At 42.1% G+C, this 22,696-nt stretch overlaps 1 protein-coding gene and 1 pseudogene across 2 annotated transcripts; both read left to right on the forward strand.

Annotated features, from left to right (window-relative positions):
* The first annotated feature begins 19 nt into the window (after positions 1 to 19).
* pura2 (Adenylosuccinate synthetase isozyme 2) lies at positions 20 to 5,645 on the forward strand. The gene is given in 13 exon segments (NM_001140240.1): positions 20 to 248; positions 859 to 961; positions 1,059 to 1,127; positions 1,235 to 1,285; positions 1,385 to 1,451; positions 2,687 to 2,794; positions 2,900 to 2,981; positions 3,253 to 3,379; positions 3,480 to 3,634; positions 3,797 to 3,921; positions 4,077 to 4,174; positions 4,309 to 4,458; positions 4,562 to 5,645. Coding segments are annotated over 13 exon segments (1,413 nt in total). The 5' UTR covers positions 20 to 23; the 3' UTR covers positions 4,615 to 5,645.
* A 5,728-nt stretch (positions 5,646 to 11,373) lies between these two features.
* LOC106603144 (syntaxin-5-like) lies at positions 11,374 to 18,628 on the forward strand (annotated as a pseudogene). Its single transcript, XR_014392153.1, has 10 exons — positions 11,374 to 11,454; positions 13,182 to 13,252; positions 13,382 to 13,437; positions 13,543 to 13,613; positions 15,349 to 15,465; positions 15,565 to 15,621; positions 17,175 to 17,256; positions 17,336 to 17,436; positions 17,648 to 17,766; positions 17,966 to 18,628. The product of XR_014392153.1 is annotated as a syntaxin-5-like (transcript).
* The last annotated feature ends 4,068 nt before the right edge of the window (positions 18,629 to 22,696 follow it).

The raw sequence follows: 22,696 nt of genomic DNA on the forward strand, positions 1-22,696 counted from the left end.
CTTCCGGCATCGCACAGAGCAGCATGGCAGCAGACAGCACAATGCCTAATGGCAAAGAAACGGCCTCCTTGAACGGAGAGCCTGCTTTCAAGCGACCTCGGGAGAATGGACAGGTCGAGTCCCTGCGGACTCCGAAGGAGCCTCGGAATAAAGTAACCGTGGTCCTCGGTGCGCAATGGGGAGACGAGGGAAAGGGGAAAGTGGTTGACCTGCTAGCAATGGACGCAGACCTAGTATGCAGGTGTCAGGTACGTAGCTAGCTATTCTGACTAGCAACCTAATGTTCGCTAACCCAGCAAACACACAAGGCATTTGAACTTCACAAAAATACGGAAGTCGTTAGGCTGCGTTAGCAAGGCCTAAACAAAACCAACACTAACTAGTGTATAACAATATTTAGTAATCTACCTATTAGCCACTTATCATGCAAGCCTACAAACTAACCGTACCGTGGATTGCTATAGCTTAACTTGCTATCTAGTGTGGTAGCTGATAACGACCCCCAACAAATGTTATCTAGAGATTACTAGCTATAGTAGTTACGAACTGGAGTTATCGAGATGTCCTTCTCGGCTCCCGTGGTAAAACACTACCTACATTGGTTTCATTCGACTAACTTTGACCTTGTGATCAGTGCCCTATTTGCAGTCAAGATAGATAATGGCACTGGCTGCTGCAACACAGAGAAGCCCAAGGCATTAGGATGTGTTGGATGGTAGTGTGCTACGTGTCCATATGTTGTACTACATTTCCGTTTTGTTGCCGTTCAAATAATGCGCTACCAGTTGGCTGCTAATTATCAACAGAACTGTGCTGTGCGCTGCCTCTTGGTTTTAATGCAAATATTATCTAATCCAGGGAGGCAACAACGCAGGCCACACAGTGGTGGTGGACTCTGTGGAGTATGACTTCCACCTGCTGCCCAGCGGAGTGCTCAACAAGACGGCTGTCTCATTTATTGGTGGGTTGACCCTCTCACTGGCACTTCAGCCTCCAAGCTGTTTTCACTTATTTGGATTGCTGTTCAAGTCATCCCTAACTGAACTGGTTATTCACAGGGAATGGGGTTGTGATACACCTGCCTGGGCTCTTTGAGGAGGCTGAAAAGAACCTGCAGAAAGGCAAAGGTAAGTATTTGCAAAAGAAGAGGCTTGCAGGAACGATGAGAGGGATAAAAGGGTGATGGATGAATGAAGTGGAACAAGACCTGCAATTTGTTGTTGTCTTTGTCCAGGACTGGAAGGATGGGAGGAGCGGTTAAAGATTTCTGACCGTGCACACATTGGTAAGTCTGTATGACTCGGTTGGATGTTTTGCAAACCTATGGTTTAGTGTTTTGCAATTCCATTAATTTACTCTCTTTCTTTGCCTCATCTGTTCATAGTGTTCAACTTCCACCAAGCTGTTGATGGGATCCAGGAACAACAGAGAGAGCTACAGGCGGGAAAGAAGTGCGTGGGTTTTACTGTATGAGAAAGTGTGAGAGTATCTGGGCTCATATTTATAAAGCATGTCCGAGTATGAGTGCTGATCTATGAGACTTTTTGTCAAGACGAGCCCTCTTAATTTTACTATACTATTAAAAACGTGGAGATTTTTAAATACTTTTGGTTATGTAGTGTATGTGGACACCCGCTCATCAAACATCTCATTCCAAGATCATGGGCATTAATATGGAGCTGCCCCCCCCTCCCTCCTTTGCTGCTATAACAGCCTCCATGGCCCTCGCTTTGTGCAAGCGGGCATTGTTGGGCTGAAACAGGAAAGGACATTCCTCAAACTGTTGCCACAAAGTTGGAAGCACAGATGCTGTAATGTTAAGATTTCTCTTCACTGGAACTAAGGGGCCTAGCCCAAACCATTATTTCTTCTCCACCAAACTTTACAGTCGACACTATGCATTGGGGCAGGTAGCGTTCTCCTGGAATCCGCCAAACCCTGATTTGTCTGTCGCACTGCCAAATGGTGAAGCGTGATTCATTACTCCAGTGAACGCGTTTCCAGAGACCAATGGCGGCAAGCTTTACACCACTCCAGCTGACGCTTGGCATTGCACATGGAAATCTTAGGCTTGTGTGCGGCTGCTCGGCTTCAGCACTCTGGTCCTGTTCATTGAGCTTGTGTGGCCTACCACTTCACGGCTGAGCCATTTTTGCTCCTAGATGTTTCCACTTCACAATAACAGCACTTACAGTTGACTGGGGTATCTCAAACTGACTTGTTGGAAATGTGGCATCCTGTGATGGTGCCATGTTGAAAGTCACTGAGCTCTTCAGTAAGGCCATTCTACTGCCAATGTTTGTCTATGGAGATTGCATGGCTGTGTGCTCGATTTATACACCTGTCAGCAACGGGTGTGACTGAAATAGCCCAATCCACTCGTTTGAAGGTGCGTCCGCATACTTTATTAGTTGTAGAAGTAGGTAATTTTTATTAGTTATTAGTAGATGTACTGCAACTGTTTTATGCTGTTAATGTATGTTTTTCTTGTAACAAAGTATGTTTTCTTTTCATTTGGACACTTGAAAATGAGATCCTACAAAATGTCTAAATAAATATGGTCTGTGATTGCAGCTATTAAAAAATGAAGTCATGGTAGCCTTTCTGGGCTACTGCCAAGGCAGTATTGTATATTCCTTCTGTGCCACTCCAGAACGTCCACTATCTGTTTTTGTTTGTTTTCCAGTTTGGGAACCACCAAAAAGGGCATTGGACCTGCCTATTCTTCCAAAGCTGCTCGTAATGGACTGAGAGTCTGTGACCTTGTGTCTGATTTTACCGTCTTTGAGGAGAAGTCAGTATAAAAATTGTTTTTAAGAATGCATGGTGATACTTTCAAGCCTTAACTGTATTTAAGTCATTGATGTTGATTGGTAGTGGATGTCCTTTTCTTCCACAGGTTCCGTGTGTTGGCAGAGCATTTCCTGACTATGTACCCCAACCTCAATGTTGACATTGACAATGAGCTGCAGCAACTGAAGGTAAAAAGAATATTGCTTGAATGACATATCTTTACTTAAATAAAACGTTGGACTTATCCATCACCTGACCAGGATGCAGTCAGGGATGCTAGTCCAGTTATGTCTTGTTTTTGAAGGGTCTCTTTATGCAGGTTGGTACTGTCTCAATTGAGCTGATTCCTTGCAGCACAGCTCTTGTTAGTCTTCCAGGAGTGAACAGAAAATGTAAAACGATGCTGAGAGGCTTCTCTGTGCTCCAGTATGTGTTTAGTCACTGATTTTCCTTTTCCAGGAGTATGCTGAGAGGTTGCGTCCGCTTGTAACAGATGGGGTGTACTTCATGCACAAGGCCCTCACTGGGCCCAGTAAGAAGATCCTGGTGGAGGGAGCCAATGCAGCCCTCCTGGATATTGACTTTGGTGAGAACAGAAGGGGTTGAGAGGGTCAAATTATTATGCTACTCTGCTGTTTGCCATTGGAATATAATTTGAAGGAAGTGGAATAATTTGTATTTTTCAGGCACCTACCCATTTGTGACGTCCTCTAACTGCACTGTTGGGGGAGTGTGCACTGGCCTGGGTGTGCCCCCGTCCTATGTTGGGCGGGTGTATGGTGTGGTCAAGGCCTATACCACCCGGGTAGGCGTAGGAGCTTTCCCCACTGAGCAGGACAATGTGAGTGGATAGAATTTGTTGTGCAGAATCAATGTTGTGTGCTAAGTCTTGCAGTATGAATTTGTTGTGGCATAAACATACTGTCTCTTCCAGTACTTCATATTTGCATTCAGTTTTTTATAGTGAATCCCAGATCTGACTGCTGCTGTTGTTGTGGTCCAGGAGGTTGGCAACTTGTTGCAGTCCAGAGGGAGGGAGTTTGGTGTGACGACGGACCGGCAGCGCCGCTGTGGCTGGCTGGACCTGATTCTGGTCCGATACGCCCACATGGTCAACGGCTTCACTGCGTAAGGCTCAGTCTCTCCTGCTTGTTCTTCTTTCTGTCTGTGTTCCATACTGTATGCATTGTAATTATTGGAGCACAGTGTTCACCCTCCACTATGTTCATTTGCTGTCTACATATTCCATAATCATGTTTGACACGACTGTTCCTCTCCCACAGCATCGCTTTGACCAAGCTTGACATCCTGGACACGCTGCCAGAGATCAAAGTCGGTGTAGCCTACTCTGTTGATGATGATCCCCTTCCCAGTTTTCCTGGTGAATTTCTCCCTGTCTGGGAGGACTAATCTTATCTTGTTCCTTTCACTTTACCATTAGACACACTTGATTTGGCTTGACCTGTGTGCTGGGTAGACTCCCATCTCATTCTCTCTCTCTCTCTCCCTCTGTAGCCAATATGGACGTGCTGACACGGGTGTCTGTGAAGTATGAGACGTTACCTGGATGGTGCTGCAGCACTGAGGATGTGAGGTGCTTTGAGGAGCTGCCCCCGCAGGCACAAAGCTACATCCGCTTCATCGAGGACTTCTTGCAAGTGCCAGGTTAGTCAAGAAATCAAGTATGGGGATTAAGCAGCCTTTCTAAAAGTCTAATTTTCATAATTGCTGATAATATATTCACTGTGAATTTTGTTTCACTTTTCAGTGAAATGGGTTGGAGTTGGGAAATCCAGAGAGAGTATGATCAAGCTGTTCTGATCAGTTGGGGGTTTGGTAACTGATGGTCCATTTGGGTTTCTCGCCATCACAACAGCTGCTTCGGACAATAATGTTTTGTTGATGAATACTTAGATGACTATAAACCTTGGGATAAAGTCCCAAAGTCTGTTCTGCAGAAAATAAAAGCATCACCAGCAACGTTGTTAATGAAACGTGAAGTAACCTTTTGAGGTTCACTTTCACATCAACTCTTCTGAACAGTAATACTGCATTCCATAGCTTTTTTTAGTTCTGATGTGAAATACATTATTGGTGTATTATGGTGTTCATCCTCTGTAGCTAGTAACCATCCCAGGCTTCCATCAACCGTTTCATTCCATTTCATTGAACTATTGTAGTAATACGTTTTTACAACTCTGTTGGAGTTCGTAATATATATATTTTCGGTTTCTTTTAAATTTTAAAATGACCTCACCTTGTAGTACATGTTTTTGCACAGTCTTTGCTTTAAGGTATACTTCTGAATTTTGGCCTTTATCTAGTTTCCCAGAGTCAGATGAACTAGTGGATACCATTTTTATGTCTCTGTCCGGTATGAAGGGTGTTGGAGTTAGTTTCACGAGCCAATGCTAACTAGCATTAGCGCAGTGACAGGAAGTCTATGGGTATCTGCTTCATTTGACTCTGGGGAAGTAGATAACGGGCCTCATTGCCAAAATCCCTAAGTATCCCTTTTAAAGGTCTTGATACTAGACCAATGTTTAGAGGCCTCGTAATTAGGTCTTTCCATGAGCTGGCATGTTGTATGAATGAATTATAGGCATGATTTGAGATGCTGTCTGAAAGCCTTAGTTTCATATTCATAATTAAGTTCAAGAACTTGGGATTGCACTCAAACACACACTGGTATTTAGAAAATGTAGAAAACCATGGAACTCCACATTAATAATGTATATACAAACTGCAAATATTTTCCATAACATTTCATTCAGTGTAATTCAAAAAGGAACCAGTATATGCTTCTCACCTGTTACAACCCTACAATTATCAATAAAATACTGTCATTGCTATTATGTTTGAGTTTTATGTTATTGATAGTATCTATCATGTGTATTTGTTTACTTTTCAATCTATTTGGAGTAATTGGCCTATCCAATAAGTCAATGATATGCCTCTTTCTTTATAAACAAGTAAATTGTCAAGACTATGGCTGTGTTACAGAGCATTCAAATAACATTTTATTTGTCACATGCGTCAAATACAACAGGTGTAGACCTTACAGTGAAACACTTACTTACAAGCCCTTAACCAACAATGCAGTTATAAGAAAATACCTAAAGAGATAAGAATAACAAATAATTAAAGAGCAGCAGTAAATAACAATAGCGGGGCTATATACAGGGGGTACCGGTGTTGAGGTAATATGTACATGTAGGTAGAGTTAAAGTGACTGCATAGATAAGAGTAGCAGCAGCGGGGAGGCAATGCACATAGTCTGGGTAGTTTTTGATTAGCTGTTCAGGAGTCTTATGGCTTGGGGGTAGAAGTTGTTTAGAAGCCTCTTGAACCTAGACTTGGCGCTCCGGTACCGCTTGCTGTGCGGTAGCAGAGAGAACAGTCTATGACTAAGGTGGCTGGAGTCTGACAATTTTTAGGGCCTTCCTCTGACACCGCCTGGTATAGAGGTCCTGGATAGCAGGAAGCTTGGCCCCGGTGATGTACTGGGCCGTACGCACTACCCTCAGTAGTGCCTTGCGGTCGGAGGCCGGGCAGTTGCCATACCAGGCAGTGATGCAACCCGTCAGGATGCTCTCGATGGTGCAGCTGTAAAACCTTTTGAGGTTCTGAGGACCCATGCCTAGCTGGTCACGGATCGTATAGGTGATTACCACCAGAGAAAAGGTATAGAAATAAGGCTTGTTCAAAATTAAATCCATGATGCATTTTGAATTAATGGTGACTGACTACAAATAATAATGAGTAGTTATTTATGATGCAAGGTGATTTGTAGATCAGTCAGTCACCTGCCTTGTTGGCTGCAATGTTGAACAAGCACTATTTCTATACCTTTTCTCTGGTGGTAATCACCTCTACGATCCGTGACCAGTCCATACACTGACATATCGCACTACTGAGCTGAGCCATTCAAGCTTCAAATGTCATTTTACTTGTCACTTGCTTCGTAGACAACAGGTGTAGATTAACAGTGAAACGCTTACTTACGGGCCGTTCCCAACAATGCAGAGAGAAATAAAATGGAATAAAAGTAATAATACACAATGAGTAACAATAACTTGGCTATATACACATGGGGTACCAGTACTGAGTCGATGTGCACGGGTAGGAGTTGAGGTAGATATGTCCATGTGACTAGTCAACAGGAACGCTAATAAACAGTAGCAGCAGCATATGTGTTAAAGTTAGTGCAAAAAGGGTCAATGCAGATAGCTACCCAAACTATTTGGTTAACTACACTGAACAAAACTATAAATGGAACATGCAACAATTTCAAAGATTTACAGTTCATTTCAATTCACTGATTCTTATATGAATTCATTAGGCCCTAATCTATGGATTTCACATGATTGGGAATACAGATACAGAAAACCAGTCAGTATCTGGTGTGACCATTTGCCTCATGCATCGTGACACATCTCCTTCGCAGAGAGTTGAACAGGTTGTTGATTGTGGCCTGTGGAATGTTTTCCCACTCTTCAATAACTGTAAAGTTGCTGGATATTGGTAGGGAACTGGAACACGCTGTCGTACACGTCAATCCAGAGCATCCAAGCATGCTCAATGGATGACATGTCTGGTGAATATGCACGCCTCTAAAATAACATTGGAGGCGGCTTATGGTAGAGAAATGAACATTCAATTCTCTGGCAATGATTCTGGTGGACATTCCTGCAGTCAGCATGCCAATTCCATGCTCCCTCAACTTGACATCTGTGGCGTTGTGTGACAAAACTGCATATTTTAGAGTGGCCTTTTATTGTCCCCAGCACAAAGTGCACCTGTGTAATGATCATGCTGTTTAATCAGCTTCTAGATATGCCACACCTGTCAGGTGGATGTATTATCTTGGCAATGGAGAAATGCTCGCAAACAGGGATGTAAACACATTTGTGCACAAAATTTGAAAGAAATAAGCTTCTGCATATGGAACATTTCTGGGATCTTTTATTTCAGCTCATGAAACATGGGACCAACACTTTACATGTGCACCATGTGCAGTCTTTGACAGTCTTTAATTGTTTTTGCTTGCACTGTCCTGGTTAGATCCACCATTTGACAATGTGAAAAGAAAATATCCAGAACAAATTATTTGATCCCTTGAATATATTTAAGCTGAATTCACATGACTATTCTCTGCACTGTGTTTGGGCTCTACAGAAACCATGCATGAATGGACAGGTCGGAATTGGTCCTACTGGGTTTCCGTACCCCGTAATGTAATAAAGTCGACGTGACGCTGAACTCGGGGTATAGATGAATAACCCATAGCTTTAGTAATGACAAATATTTTTATAACTAATCCAAGACAAACTTTAGCCTGTCGTTTCCAATGGGAACAAATTAGTCACAGTGGGCAGAACAAGCAAGCAGGTGGGCAGAGCCAAACACGAGCTAGCAAGATCCTACTCTGGAACGCCTATTCTGAAGTGCGCGTATGCATTACCTAACTTCGCCTGTGCAATCCTTCTAAACTACGCGGTTTTTTAAAACTGTGGCAAAGAGTAAAGTTTACAAAACCTAGTCCACTCTGTTCATAACATATTTTAGTTTTAATAACAGAACTGTATTGAGATCAAATGTTTCATCGATGAGAAAATGTGCAGAATGTCGGCCAAAATCCATCTCGTTCCATCTTCTCCCCGCCAACCACTGGGCTTACTCTCACTACCATATTTGATAGTGAGTGGAAACGCCAAGCGGATGCTTCACATTTATACATCCGGTGAAATATCTGTCTCATTGTGCCATCTGTGGTAAAATGCCGCCCTCAAAACAACTGGGTACTCTGAAAGATACGAGGTAAAATCATGACGTCGGTGATCTTCAGGTCGGAGCTCCAGATAGAGTTCCTGAGTTGGATCACGGTTCAAATCGATTTTCCCAGTCGGAGATGTTAACTGTGAAAATAAACTAATTGTTTTGAACACACTGAAGTCGGAGATTTCCGAGTTCCCATTTGTTATGAACGCGGTATTATATTGGAGAAGCAGTTTTAGCCTATCTTCGTATTATACTGTATTTGGTGGAGTGATCAAATAAAAATGATAAATAAGTAGCGAGCCATATACTTACCGGTAAGATATTGTTGGTATTGAAACCTCACTATGGTACGAAAAGATACCCGTATAACATATGCTTAGTTATGTATCCAGACCGTTGTTGTGGTGCCAATGTTTTTACTGTAACGCTACCTACTACAGTAGCTAACGTTCAATTGTTACCTAACCTAGTAGTAGCTAGCTAGGCTAATTCAGTTTTGGTAACCAGAATGGTAACTAGCAGCACGCTTGTTTTGCGAATATTGCCATTCACTCACCACCCACACAGAGCCATTCCATCTTTTGTTAGCTAGATACATCTAGGAGAATATAACAATGTATGAATATTGATGCCGTTGGTCCTAGATTATAGTTTGTGGATTCTAAGAGTTAATGTTAGCCGCCCGGCTGTGTGTAATGAGGTACCTAGCTAGCCAGCAAAAGTTAACGAACAAAGTAGCTTCCTTGCTGTTCTGACCATAATTAGACTGTTACGCAAATTTATTTTTTATTTAACTAGGTCATCAGTTAAGAACACATTCTTACTTACAATGACGGCCTAGGAACGGTGGGTTAACTGCCTTGTTCAGAATGACAGATTTTTACCTTGTCAGCTCGGGGATTCGATCTAGCAACCTTTCGGCTACTAGTCCAACGCTCTAACCTCTAGGCTACTTGACGCCCCCAGTCGTTATATTAACTAACAAGCATGTGCTCTGCCTTCAATGGATAGACAGCAAGTACCTCAACTAGTATTAGGTCAATCAACAAGTTGTAATCTGGATTTTACATCATTGGATTGTTCTATTTTGCATTACTGGGTTTTGTAGATCTTTTTAGACTTAAATTTACCAGCTGATTCTTGGTTGACTTGGTTAATAACCCTGACCCTAATGATTGCATAAAGCTATGGGACATTCTAGCTATTTGCATGTCAGGCACATTATGTAACAGTACTTTATCCTTATTCTGGGAATCAGGATTTGGTGGGGGCCTGGATAACTTTTACCTAACAGTCACTTACTTCGCACATTGGTTCTCACTTTGTCATTGACTACTCTGTTCTTTTATCTTTTAGGAAATAAGTCACTCTTCGAGAATAGTCTTGTAGACCAGTGTTGCCCAACCCTGGTCCTGGAGTACACCCAACAGTACACAGTTTCGTAGTAGCCCTTGACAAACACACCTCATTGAACTAATTGAGGGCTTGGTGATTTGTTGACAAGTTGAATCAGGTGTGCTTGTCCAGGGTTACAATAAAAATGTTTACTGTTGGGGGTACTCCAGGACCAGGGTTGGGAAACACTGTTGTAGGCTAGTCTAGCATGTATTGATTGTACCACTCAAACACAGAACGTTCTTAAAGAAGAACATTCATTTTTATTTATTTGCTGAGTGTCTGTATATAGTTGTTTGGGGTGGCTTTATTCTATCCTCAACAACACAAGTGAAACGGTCTCCTTGTTGACAGCCTAGCTAGCAGCTACTCTCTCATTTCAGATGCAGTGCTTCCTGGGACAGTTTGATGTACTTGTCATCTTGGTTCTACAAGTCTTTTTGATGGAAACATTTAACACAATTCTTACTGGAGTCAGGTGAATCAAACCAAAATAAAATTGTAGCGATCACATGGGTCAAATACAACAGATGTTGACTTGAAGTACAGTGAAATTGTTACTCACAGGCCCATTTCTAACAGTGTAGAGTTAAAAATGAAGACATATTTGCTAAATAAGAAAGGAAATGGTAACACAAAAACAATGAGGCTATATACAAAGAGTACCAGTACCGAGTCAATGTTCAGGGGTACAAGGAAGTTGAGGTAATACAGTATGTACTTATGGCTAGGGGTAAAAGTGAGTAGGCAGTCAGGATATATAATAAATAGAGTGGCACCAGCAGTGTGTGTGGCATCAACGTGTGTGTGTGTGTGTGTGTGTGTTGCAGTCAGTTTAGTATGTGTGAGGGTTTGGGTAGAGTCGAGTGGGTGTGCATAGACCCATTGCAAGAGAGTCAGTGCAAAACAGTTAAGATAAATAATATCAAATCACATTTATATAGCCCTTCTTACATCAGCTGAATAAAGGTGGTCAATGTAAATAGTCCTGGTAGCCATTTGATGAACTGTTCAGCAGCCTAATGGCTTGGCGGTAGAAGCTGTTCAGGAGCCTTTTGGTCACAGACTTGGCGCTCCGGTACCGCTCGCTGTGAGGTAGCAGATAGAACTGTCTATGACTTGGGTGGCTGGAGTCATTGACCATTTTTAGGGCCTTCCTCTGACCCCGCCTGATATAGAGGTTCTGGATGGCAGGGAGTTCGGCCCGAGTGATGTACTGATGTCTGAAGTGAGACTCTGTGTTTTCTCCAAAGGGTGATGTATCTGAGCATCCAACACACTTAGTTGCCACGGTCCTAGGAACAGCCAGAAAGGGGTGTATTTAGGGCTTGCCTAGACCCAGTCACTGCTGATCCAGCCACAGGACCCACAACTCACAGCGCCCAGTCCACCTCCACCTGACCCATGGTGGACATAAGCAACATGTCTGGCAGGGACTGCACCAATGAGTTCCAGTCAGTCTGCAGGTCACTACAGGCGAGACAGGTGAGTCAAATGAGCAACATAGAAAGGCCATGTACAGTCGTGGCCAAAAGTTTTGAGAATGACACAAATATTAATTTTCACAAAGTTTGCTGCTTCAGTGACTTTATTTTGTCAGATGTTACTATGGAATACTGAAGTACAATTACAAGCAATTCATAAGTGTCAATGGCTTTTATTGACAATTACATGAAGTTGATGCAAAGAGTCAATATTTGCAGTGTTGACCCTTCTATTTCAAGACCTCTGCAATCCGCCCTGGCATGCTGTCAATTAACTTCTGGGCCACATTCTGACTGATGGCAGCCCATTCTTGCATAATCAATGCTTGGAGTTTGTCAGAATTTGTGGGTTTTTGTTTGTCCATCCGCCTCTTGAGGATTGACCACAAGTTCTCAATGGGATTAAGGTCTGGGGAGTTTCCTGGCCATGGACCCAAAATATCCATGTTTTGTTCCCCAAGCCACTTAGTTATCACTTTTGCCTTATGACAAGGTGCTCCATCATGCTGGAAAAAGCATTGTTCGTCACCAAACTGGTTGGGAGAAGTTGTTCTCGGAGGATGTGTTGGTACCATTCTTTATTCATGTCTGTGTTCTTAGGCAAAATTGTGAGTGAGCCCACTCCCTTGGCTGAGAAGCAACCCCACACATGAATGTTCTCAGGATATTTTACTGTTGGCATGACACAGGGCTGATGGTAGCGCTCACCTTGTCTTCTCCGGACAAGCTTTTTTCCGGGTGCCCCAAACAATTGGAAAGGGGATTCATCAGAGAAAATGACTTTACCCCAGTCCTCAGCAGTCCAATCCCTGTACCTTTTGCAGAATATCAGTCTGTCCCTGATGTTTTTCCTGGAGAGAAGTGGCTTCTTTGCTGCCCTGATTGACACCAGGCCATCCTCCAAAAGTCTTCGCCTCACTGTTTTTGCAGATGCACTCAGACCTGCCTGCTGCCATTCCTGAGCAAGTTCTGTACTAGTGATGCCCCAATCCCGCAGCTGAATCAACTTTAGGAGACGGTCCTGGCGCTTGCTGGACTTTCTTGGGTGCCCTGAAGCCTTCTTCACAACAATTGAACCGCTCTCCTTGAAGTTCTTGATGATCCGATAAATGGTTGATTTAGGTGCAATCTTACTGGCAGCAATGTCCTTGTTTGTGAAGCCCTTTTTGTGCAAAGCAATGATGACGGCACGTGTTTCCTTGCAGGTAACCATGGTTGACAGAGGAAGAACAATGGTTCCAAGCACCACCCTCCTTTTGAAGCTTCCAGTCTGTTATTTGAACTCAATCAGCATGACAGAAGGATCTCCAGCCTTGTCCTAGTCAGCTCTCACACCTGTGTTAACGAGAGAATCACTGACATGATGTCAGCTGGTCCTTTTGTGGCAGGGCTGAAATGCAGTGGAAATGTTTTTGGGGGATTCAGTTCATTTGCGTGGCAAAGAGGGACTTTGCAATGAATTGCTATTCATCTGATCACTCTTCATAACATTCTGGAGTATATGCCAATTGCCATCATACAAACTGAGGCAGCAGACTTTGTGAAAATGAATGTGTCATTCTCAAAACCTTTGGCCACGACTGTATGTATGTTCGGAACTGTTCATCAAATGTTGAGAATCAAATCATTCTCTAGCTTCCCTACAATGGGTGTGGATGTACTTTACAATTGCATACCACCCAGTTTAATTTCACTGATCAATGTTGATTGAGGTTCCGTTTTCTCCAGGATGGGGTCCATTCCAGTAAGCCAGCCCTCAGTGCAATCAGACAACACAGTGACTTTACCCTCATGGCAAAGTTAGTAGCATTACACTGTGTTATAAACACAAATTAATTATGAGAACAGATACATCTTTTTATATACAGCCCGTCTATTATCAGTATCCATATAGCCTACTCAACTGTTTGTTTATTTCTATTTAACAGGAGGATTGGGAAGGACTTGAGTAACACTTTTTCCAAACTAGAAAAACTCACAATACGTAAGGAAGCAACCTTTTTAAAGGGATTTTTTGTTGTTGTTGAATGTAATTAGTGTCCACAATATGGTTATGGATATGTAACTTACTGATTCTTATCTTTCCTAGTTGCCAAAAGGAAATCCCTCTTTGATGACAAAGCTGTGGAGATTGAGGAGTTAACCTACATCGTTAAACAGGTGAGGAGAGACATAGGACTGTATTAGAATCCGTCGTTATGCAATGTTATACTACAGTGTTTATACAGTGTATTCAGAAAGTATTCAGACCCCTTCTCTTTTTCCACATTTTGTTACGTTACAGCCTTATTCTAAAATGTATTTAATTGTTTTTTCCCCTCATCAATCTCCACACGATACCCCATAATGACAAAGCAAAAACAGGTTGACATTTTTGCAAATGTATTACAAATAAAAAACTATCACATTTACATAAGTATTAAGACCCTTTACTCAGTACTTTGTTGAAGCACCTTTGACAGTGATTACAGCCTTGAGTCTTCTTGGGTATGATGCTACAAGCTTGGCACACCTGTATTTGGAGAGTTTCTACCATTCTTCTCTGCAGATCCTCTCAAGCTCTGTCAGGTTTGATGGGGAGTGTCGCTGCACAGCTATTTTCAGGTCTCTCCAGAGATGTTCGATCGGGTTCAAGTCCGGGCTCTGGCTGGACCACTCAAGGACATTCAGAGACTTGTCCCGAAGCCACTCCTATGTTGTCTTGGGTGTGTGCTTAGGGTTGTCGTCCTGTTGGGAGGTAAACCTTCGCCCCAGTCTGAGGTCCTGAGTGCTTTGGAGCAGGTTTTCATCAAGGATCTCTCTGTACTTTGCTCTGTTCATCTTTCGCATCAATCCTGACTAGTCTGTCAGTTCCTGCTGCTGAAAAACATCCCCACAGCATGATGCTGCCACCACCATGATTCACGGTAGAGATGGTGCCAGGTTTCCTCCAGACGTGACGCTTGGCATTCAGGCCAAAGAGTTCAATCTTGGTTTCATCAGACCAGAGAATCTTGTTTCTCATGGTCTAAGAGTCCTTCAGGTGCCTTTTGGCAAACTCCAAGCGGGCTGTCATGCGTTTTACTGAGGAGTGGCTTCTGTCTGGCCACTCTACCATAAAGCCCTGATTGGTGGAGTGCTGTAGAGATGGTTGTACTTCTGGCTCTCCCATCTCCACAGAGGAACTCTGGAGCTCTGTCAGAGTGACCATCGGGTTCTTGGTCACCTCCCTGACCAAGGCCCTTCTCCCCCGATTGTTCAGTTTGGCCGGACTATAGAAAGAGTCTAGGTGGTTCCAAACTTCTTCCATTTAAGAATGATGGAGGCCACTGTGTTCTTGGGGACCTTCAATGCTGCAGACATCTTTTGGTACTCTTCCCCAGATCTGTGCCTTGATACAATCCTGTCTTGAAGCTCTATGGACAATTCCTTCGACCTCACGGCTTGGTTTTTGCTCTGACATGCACTGTAAACTGTGGGACCTTTATATAGACAGGTTTGTGCCTTTCCAATTCTTGTCCGATCAATTGAATTTACCACAGGTGGACTCCAATCAAGTTGTATAAACATCTCCAGGATGGAAACAGGATTCACCTGAGCTCAATTTCCAGTCTCATAGTAAAGGTACTGAATACTTATGTAAATAAGGTATTTCTGTTTTTATTTTCAATACATTTGCTTACATTTCTAAAAAACAATTTTCGCTTTGTCCTTATTGTGTGTAGATTGATGAGGATTTTTATTTATTTAATCCATTTTAGTGTAAGGCTGTAACGTAACAAAATGTGGGGGAAAAATCAAGGGGTCTGAATACTTTCCGAAGGCACTGTATTTACAGAATGCTATTCACGCACACTTTATTAAATGCCTTTTGAGATGTAAAAGTAAACTGTCTATTTTTGTTTTCTTTGTACAGGACATAAACAGTTTGAATAAACAGATAGCACAGCTGCAGGGCCTTGTGCGCTCCAGACAAAGTCAGAATGGCAAACATCTACAGACACATTCCAACACCATCATTGTCTCCCTCCAGGTAACTTCCATGCTCTGGCATTCTGATAGGCCACTGGTTTTATCCAATGTCGACTTTTACATGTAGCGTTCCTTTTATAACAGCCTTTTTCTGTTCTAGTCAAAACTGGCATCAATGTCAAACGACTTTAAGTCCATGCTGGAGGTCAGGACTGAGGTAAGGCATGCTGACACACACACCTCTTTTCACAGTAAATCTTTTGACCAGACTAGTTTCGATTTACAGTGGGGTACGAAATTATTTACACCCTTGAGAAAGATCAGTGAAAATGACTGTATAAAATAAAAAAATGAAATACTGAGCTACAGGTAACTGCCAAAATAAAGGAAACACATGGGTGTTAAGTTAATTAAGCAATTAACATCCCATCATGCTTAGGGTCTTGTATAATAATGCTGGGCAGGCCATTATTTAGACTACTATGGCTATGCTCCCATAAAATGAAAATGACCTATCCACAGGGCACGAGTGGTCACTGAATGGTTTGCTGAGCATGAAAACAATGTACACCGTATTCCGTAGTCGTCTCAGTAGCCAGGTCTCAACCCAATTAAACACTTATGGGAGATTCTGGGGCAATGCCTGAGACAGCATTTTACAACACCATCACAAAACACCAAATTATGGAATTTATGGCGCCTCCCTCCTATAGAGTTCCAGACGCTTGTAGAATTTATGCCTGGGTGTATTGAAGCTGTTCTGGCTCGTGGTGGCCAACGCCCTATTAAGGCACTATGTTGGAGTTTACTTTAGTTTTCGCAGTTACCTGTATTTTGTATGCAAAAAAAAAGAAGGGAAATGTTATTCTTTTAAACTAGTACAATTGCTCAGAGAAAGAAGTAATAATTTTTATCTCAAAAAGGAAGGGGTCAAAATGATTGACACTCCCGTTTTCAGTACCTTTCAATACCTCACCTTGCGAGGATAATGGCACTGATACTTTTTATCTAATGTTTTATGATATTGGAGAACACATTGGGAGGGATCTTAGACCATTCCTCCATACAGAATCTTTCCAGATCCTTGATCTCCTTCGTCTGTGCTTATGGACTGCCCTCTTCAATTCAAACCACACATTTTCAATGTGTTTCAAGTTCGGCGACTGAGATTGCAAAATGTAGATTTTGATCTAAGCTTGGCGTTATTGTCTTACTGGAAGATCCACTTGCGGCCAAGTTTCAGCCTCCTGGCTGAGAGAACCAGGTTTCTGGCTAAAATGTCCTGGTACTGGGTAAAGTTCATGATGCCGTTGACCTTAACAAAGGGCCCCAGGACCAGTGGAAATAAAATAGCCCCATAACATCAAAGATCCCCCACGTTATCTCACAGTAGATATGGGGTTATTTTCTGCTCATGCATTCTCATTTAAATGCCAAACCCACCACTGGTGTATATGGCCAAAGAGCTCTATTTTCATGTCATCTAACAAATGTAAACGCCTGGAGTTTTCTAAACGGCACTGGCACTTGGATTGGAACCGGTGCTATGGTCAGATGACATGAAAATAAAGCTCTTTGGCCACATACACAAGTGGTGGGTTTGACGTTGAAATGAAAACCCCTACCTTTTTGAGAAAACACATTAGCTGTTAAACAGCTTGTTGTTTTATAAGGATGTCAATACTTTTGGACCCCACAGTATATTTGTTGGTTCATAAACGGTTTTAACATTGATTTTCTTCTCGCCCCCACACTCTTTTCCCTTTGTAGAACCTCAAAGAGCAGAAAACTGATCTCTTCTAGTTTTCTCATGCTCCAGCATCCTCCTCCCATCTCCACGCCAGCAACTTCAGTGAGGAAAAACTCGTATCAGCTCTAATGTACAAAACAACAGGAAACAGTACAGCCTGACTTACTACTCTCTCTTGTAGGTAACTCATTGTTAATTCAGGATGACTCTAAAAAGACAGCTGAGGTCTCTGTAGATATGGAATTCCTCGCCAGTCAACAGCTGCAGCTCATCAATGAACAGGTTTTACCTCAGCTCCTCTTGACTATGTGGCGTTAAAGGGATGGTGACAATAATAACAATTACATTTAAAGCTTGTCACACTGTCCGCTTTAAATACAAACGCTTTTATTGACTTGTTTCTGGATTTATGTGTAAATCAATAATACTGGTTGTTGCGAAATAATTGGCATTCATGCTAAGTGGTCTAACTCTTGTGGCGTGTGTTGTACAGGACTCGTACATCCAGAGCTGTTCAGACACCATGCAGAACATAGAGAGCACCATTGTAGAGCTGGGCTCTATATTCCAGCAGCTGGCCCACATGGTGAAGGAGCAGGAAGAGACTGTGCAGAGGTAAGGGAGAAATGGAAAGATAGACAGAGATTATCAAGCTGCTGGTAGAGATGCTTTGTCCCTGATATGACATAGTTGTTCCGGTGTTTTGTTGAGATCACATATCTAACTGTGATCAGATGGGGTGTGCAGTGGTAAGCAGGCTAGTGGAACCTCTGACACTCATCGTCCTCCCCTTTTTCCATCCTCTTTCCTGCGGAATTGATGCCCACGTGGAGGACAGCCAGCTCAACGTAGATATGGCACATTCAGAGATCCTCATGTACTTTCAGTCTGCCTCATCCAACCGCTGGCTCATGGTCAAAATCTTCCTCATCCTCATAGTATTCTTCTTCGTCTTTGTGGTCTTCTTTGCCTGAGGACCAGGAGGCACTTAGGCTATGAATGATAGGAAGGAGGATGAGAAAAGGAGGAATTGTGCTGGAGGAGAGTAGAGTGGGGAGGAAAGAGATTAAATAGAGAGGATATGTGGGAAACAGAGGAGTAGCTGGATGGGTGGTGTTCCCTCTTTGTTTCTCCTTTGTTTTTCACACTTCCTCTTCTTGTTTTTTAAAGGAAAGACCACTACTAACAAACAATTCTATATGTGTCAGGATGCAGTTATGTTAATAATAGCTGTATGGTAGGTAGAAAGGAGATGAAAAATATTATTATCATCCTCCATTGTATGGAGTAAATAGATGAAGATGACGACGATGATGATGGCAGGATAGAAGACTATTGCAGTTGGATCTAAACTCTTTTTTTGTTTTCAAATCAAAATCCAAAATGTATTTTATATTTATTTCACCATTTATTTAATCAGGTAGGCCCGTTGAGAACAAGTTCTCATTTACAACTGCAACCTGGCCAAGATAAAGCAAAGCAGTTCGACACATACAACAACACAGAGTTACACATAAACAAACTTACAGTCAATAACACAATATAAAAATCTATGTACAGTGTGTGCAAATGTAGAAGAGTAGGGAGGTAAGGCAATAAATAGGCCATAGAGGCAAAATAATTACAATTTAGCATTAACACTGGAGTGATAGATGTGCAGACGATGATGTGCAAGTAGAGATACTAGGGTGCAAAAGAGCAAGAGGATAAATAACAATATGGGGATGAGGTAGTTGGGTGTGCTATTTACCGATTGGCTGTGTACAGGTACAATGATCGGTAAGCTGCTCTGACAGCTGATGCTTAAAGTTAGAGAGGGAGATATAAGACTCCAGCTTCAGTGATTTTTGCAATTCGTTCCAGTCATTGGCTGTAGAGAACTGGAAGGAAAGGTGGCCAAAGGAAGTGTTGGCTTTGGGGATGACCAGTGAAATATACTTGCTGGAGCGTGTGTTACGGGTGGGTGTTGCTATGGTGACCAGTGAGCTAAGGTAAGGTGGGGCTTTACCTAGCATAGACTTATAGATGACCTGGAGCCAGTGGGTTTGGCGACAAATATGTAATGAGGGCCAGCCAATGAGAGCATACAGGTCGCAGTGGTGGGTAGTATATGGGGCTTTGGTGACAAAACAAATGTGATAGACTACATCCAGTTTGCTGAGTAGAGTGTTGGAGGTTATTTTGTAAATTACATCACCGAAGTCAAGGATCGGTAGGAGAGTCAGTTTTTGAGGGTATGTTTGGCAGCATGAGTGAAGGAGGCTTTATTGAGAAATAGGAAGCCGATTCCAGATTTAATTTTGGATGGGAGATGCTTAATGTGAGTCTGGAAGGAGAGTTTACAGTCTAACCAGACACCTAGGTGTTTGTAGTTGTCCACATATTCTAAGTCAGAACCATCCAGAGTAGTGATGCTAGTCGGGCGGGATCCCGGGTGCGGGCAGCGATCGGTTGAAGAGCATGCATTTAGTTTTATTTGCATTTAAGAGCAGTTGAAGGCCACGGAAGGAGTGTTGTATGGCATTGAAGCTCGGTTGGAGGTTTGTTAGCTAAGTGTCCAAAGAAGGGCCAGATGTACACAAAATGGTGTCGTCTGCGTAGAGGTGGATCAAAGAATCACCAGCAGCAAGAGCGACATCATTGATATATACAGAGTAAAGAGTCGGCCTGAGAATTGAACCCTGTGGCACCCCCATAGAGACTGCCAGCGGTGCGGACAGTAATACCTCCTCTAGGAGTTTAGGGTTGATTGACAAGGCCATGTGAACGCCCTTCTCTCCTTTGATGGTTAGAAAAGCTGATGGGAAATGTTTTGGCAACACATAACTTAAACTGTACATGCGTTGTGTTGCACAATGCTGTCACGCACATGAAAGGACATCCATCATGACAGTCATCTTGACGTAGTTGACCTGAGATAAATGAATGTACTGTGTAAGTGAAACATTGTCAGTATTTCTGACGATGCTTTTATTTTCTCTAGTCAGATCCTGTATGTGCAGAACATGCAGTTAGGAGAGGAGAAAATGTGTGTATTTTTTTAAATAAATGGTTTGAACGGTGACCTCGGTCATTTGGCTGACCAATAACATCATCCAAAATTCCATGACCATTGCAGCTCTACCGGTTATTAGAATGATGTTAAATCATGGTCTGCACATAACACCTGATGAGAGATGTTTTACAGATAGTGTTCTCCATTTTCTACCTCCTCCACCCCACACATCTCTCGAAGAGAAAAAATATATACATTATTTATAGATGTTCAGTAAGCAAACTTTCACATTAACATTTTTAAATCTTGGTTGTATCTGTGCCTCTGAGGTATCTGTAAAATGAAATTAATTAACGCTTGAAAAAATTCGGATTTGTTATGTCTCCAGAGCAGAGGATGCTGGTGGGAGGAACTATAGGAGGACAGGCTCATTGTAATGGAATAGGAAAAAATGGAACAGTATCAAACATATGGAAACCACATTCCATTCCAGACATTACAATGAGCCCGTCCTCCTATAGCTCCTTCCACCAGCCTCCACTGCTCTAGAGTCCTTTTTGTTCAAGGCAATGACTCAGAAAGACACTGAAAAAAAATATTCTAATATACAAACTCATCTGCTTAGCTCAAATTATGGAGCCAAGAAACATTGGAATGGACATTTTCTGGATTTTTCCCACCCAATGTATTTAGCCTGCACTCATTGTACCACTTATCAGTTACTGTTTTACTAATTTGCTCTGTCTTTGAACATCTTGGAGGAAGTATTGTAGGTCATAGCAAATGTTATTGATACCACTCATTTCTGTATTTTGTCTTTCTGTATTTTAACGGGTTTTTTCATTTTCAATGGTAACTGCCAAAATAATGGAAACACTTGATTAAATGATGGATACAAAGTATATTGAAAGCAGGTGCTTCCAGACAAGTTTGGTTCCTGAGTTAATTAAGCAATTAACATCTCATCATGCTTAGGGTCATGTATAAAAATGCTGGGCAGGTCATTATTCTGGCTACTATGGCTATGACCCATAGGATGACAATACCCCCATCCACAGGGCACAAATGGTCACTGAATGGTTTGATGTGCATAAAAACTATGTAAGCCATATTCCATGGCCGTCTGTCACCAGATCTCATCCCAATTGAACACTTAAGGGAGATTCTGGAGCGGCGTTTGAGATAGCGTTTTCTACCACCATCAACAAAACACAAAATTATAGAATTTCTCGTGGATGAATGCTCTCATCCCTCCAATAGAGTTCCAGACATTTGAATCCATGCCAAGGTACAAGAGGAGGAAGGGAAGCGCTACTAAGGTATACAGTAGTACATTTTGGTAGACAGAAGGTGCTCTTTGGTAAAAGGGGTGAATTAGTCATCAAAAAGAAAGGAGGACCAAGGCACTCTTCATATAATTAATTCAAATGCCTTTATTTGTATGGCATGTTCAATAGAAACAAAGTTTTAAAATCCGACGCGTTTCGGCTGCATGGCCTTCGTCAGGGAGTACCAAAGTGCGTTGAAGCTGTTCTGGCTTGTGACGGCCCAACACCCTATTAAGACACTTTATGTTGGTGTTTCCTTTATTTTGGCAGTTACCTGTAGGTTTAGCGTTGTCAGGTTTAGGGTTACTTCTAAATTAGTCAGAAACAGTTTGTTTGCATCCTTTGGAAGCTGAATTGTTTATTTACATTTCAGATTTATTTCCAGAGGCATCTATTTCAGAATAATGAAATCTTCCATTAGGAAACATATTATGTAACTGTTGTATATTGGCACTATTATAAGTTGAGTGAAATTTGTCTTGTAGCTCTGATAATTAGGTTTGCTCCCAGTTTGACTTATTGTCTTCTCTCTCCTGTTATTTCTCCATTTGTCCCTCCTCAGCTTTCACCCATCTCCACAGGACATATCTCAAGCCAGCCTGGTCTCATAAACTAGACGTAACATAGTAAATGTAACCCTCGGGACACTCAAATTAGTATGATATGTTATGTTTGGTATGGTTACAAAAGATAGAAGGTTACTTTAAAAAAACTAAAGTAGTATGTTTGGTAGGGCATATAACGCGAAAGTCTAGCAACTGAAAGGTTGCATGTTTGAATCCCATCACTTACAACTTTAGGATTTTAGTTAATTTCCAACTTACCTCTTTTTTTTTTAGCTACTTTGCAACTACAGTACATAGCATGTTAGCTAACCCTTCCCATAACCTTTACCCTTTTACCAAACTCCAAACCCTAACCCCTAGCCTAGCTAACGTTAGCCACCCAGCTAATGTTAACCACAACAAATTGGAATTGGTAAGATATCATACGTTCTGAAAATGTGCAACATATTGTACGAATTGCAATTCTTAACATATCATGCAAATTGTAATTCGTAACATATCATACAAAATGGATGATGGACATCCACAAATTAATACATACCAACACGAAATGTAACATATCAAACTAGTTGGAGGGAACCAGATTTACATTTACTATATTATGTCTACCCCTGAGTCCAGGTTTCTCAAGCATGCTCCTAGACCTCCTGTTG

This window comes from Salmo salar, chromosome 04 (genome assembly GCF_965601325.2).
Source record: "Salmo salar chromosome 04, fSalSal1, whole genome shotgun sequence".
Taxonomy (NCBI): Eukaryota; Metazoa; Chordata; class Actinopteri; order Salmoniformes; family Salmonidae; genus Salmo; species Salmo salar.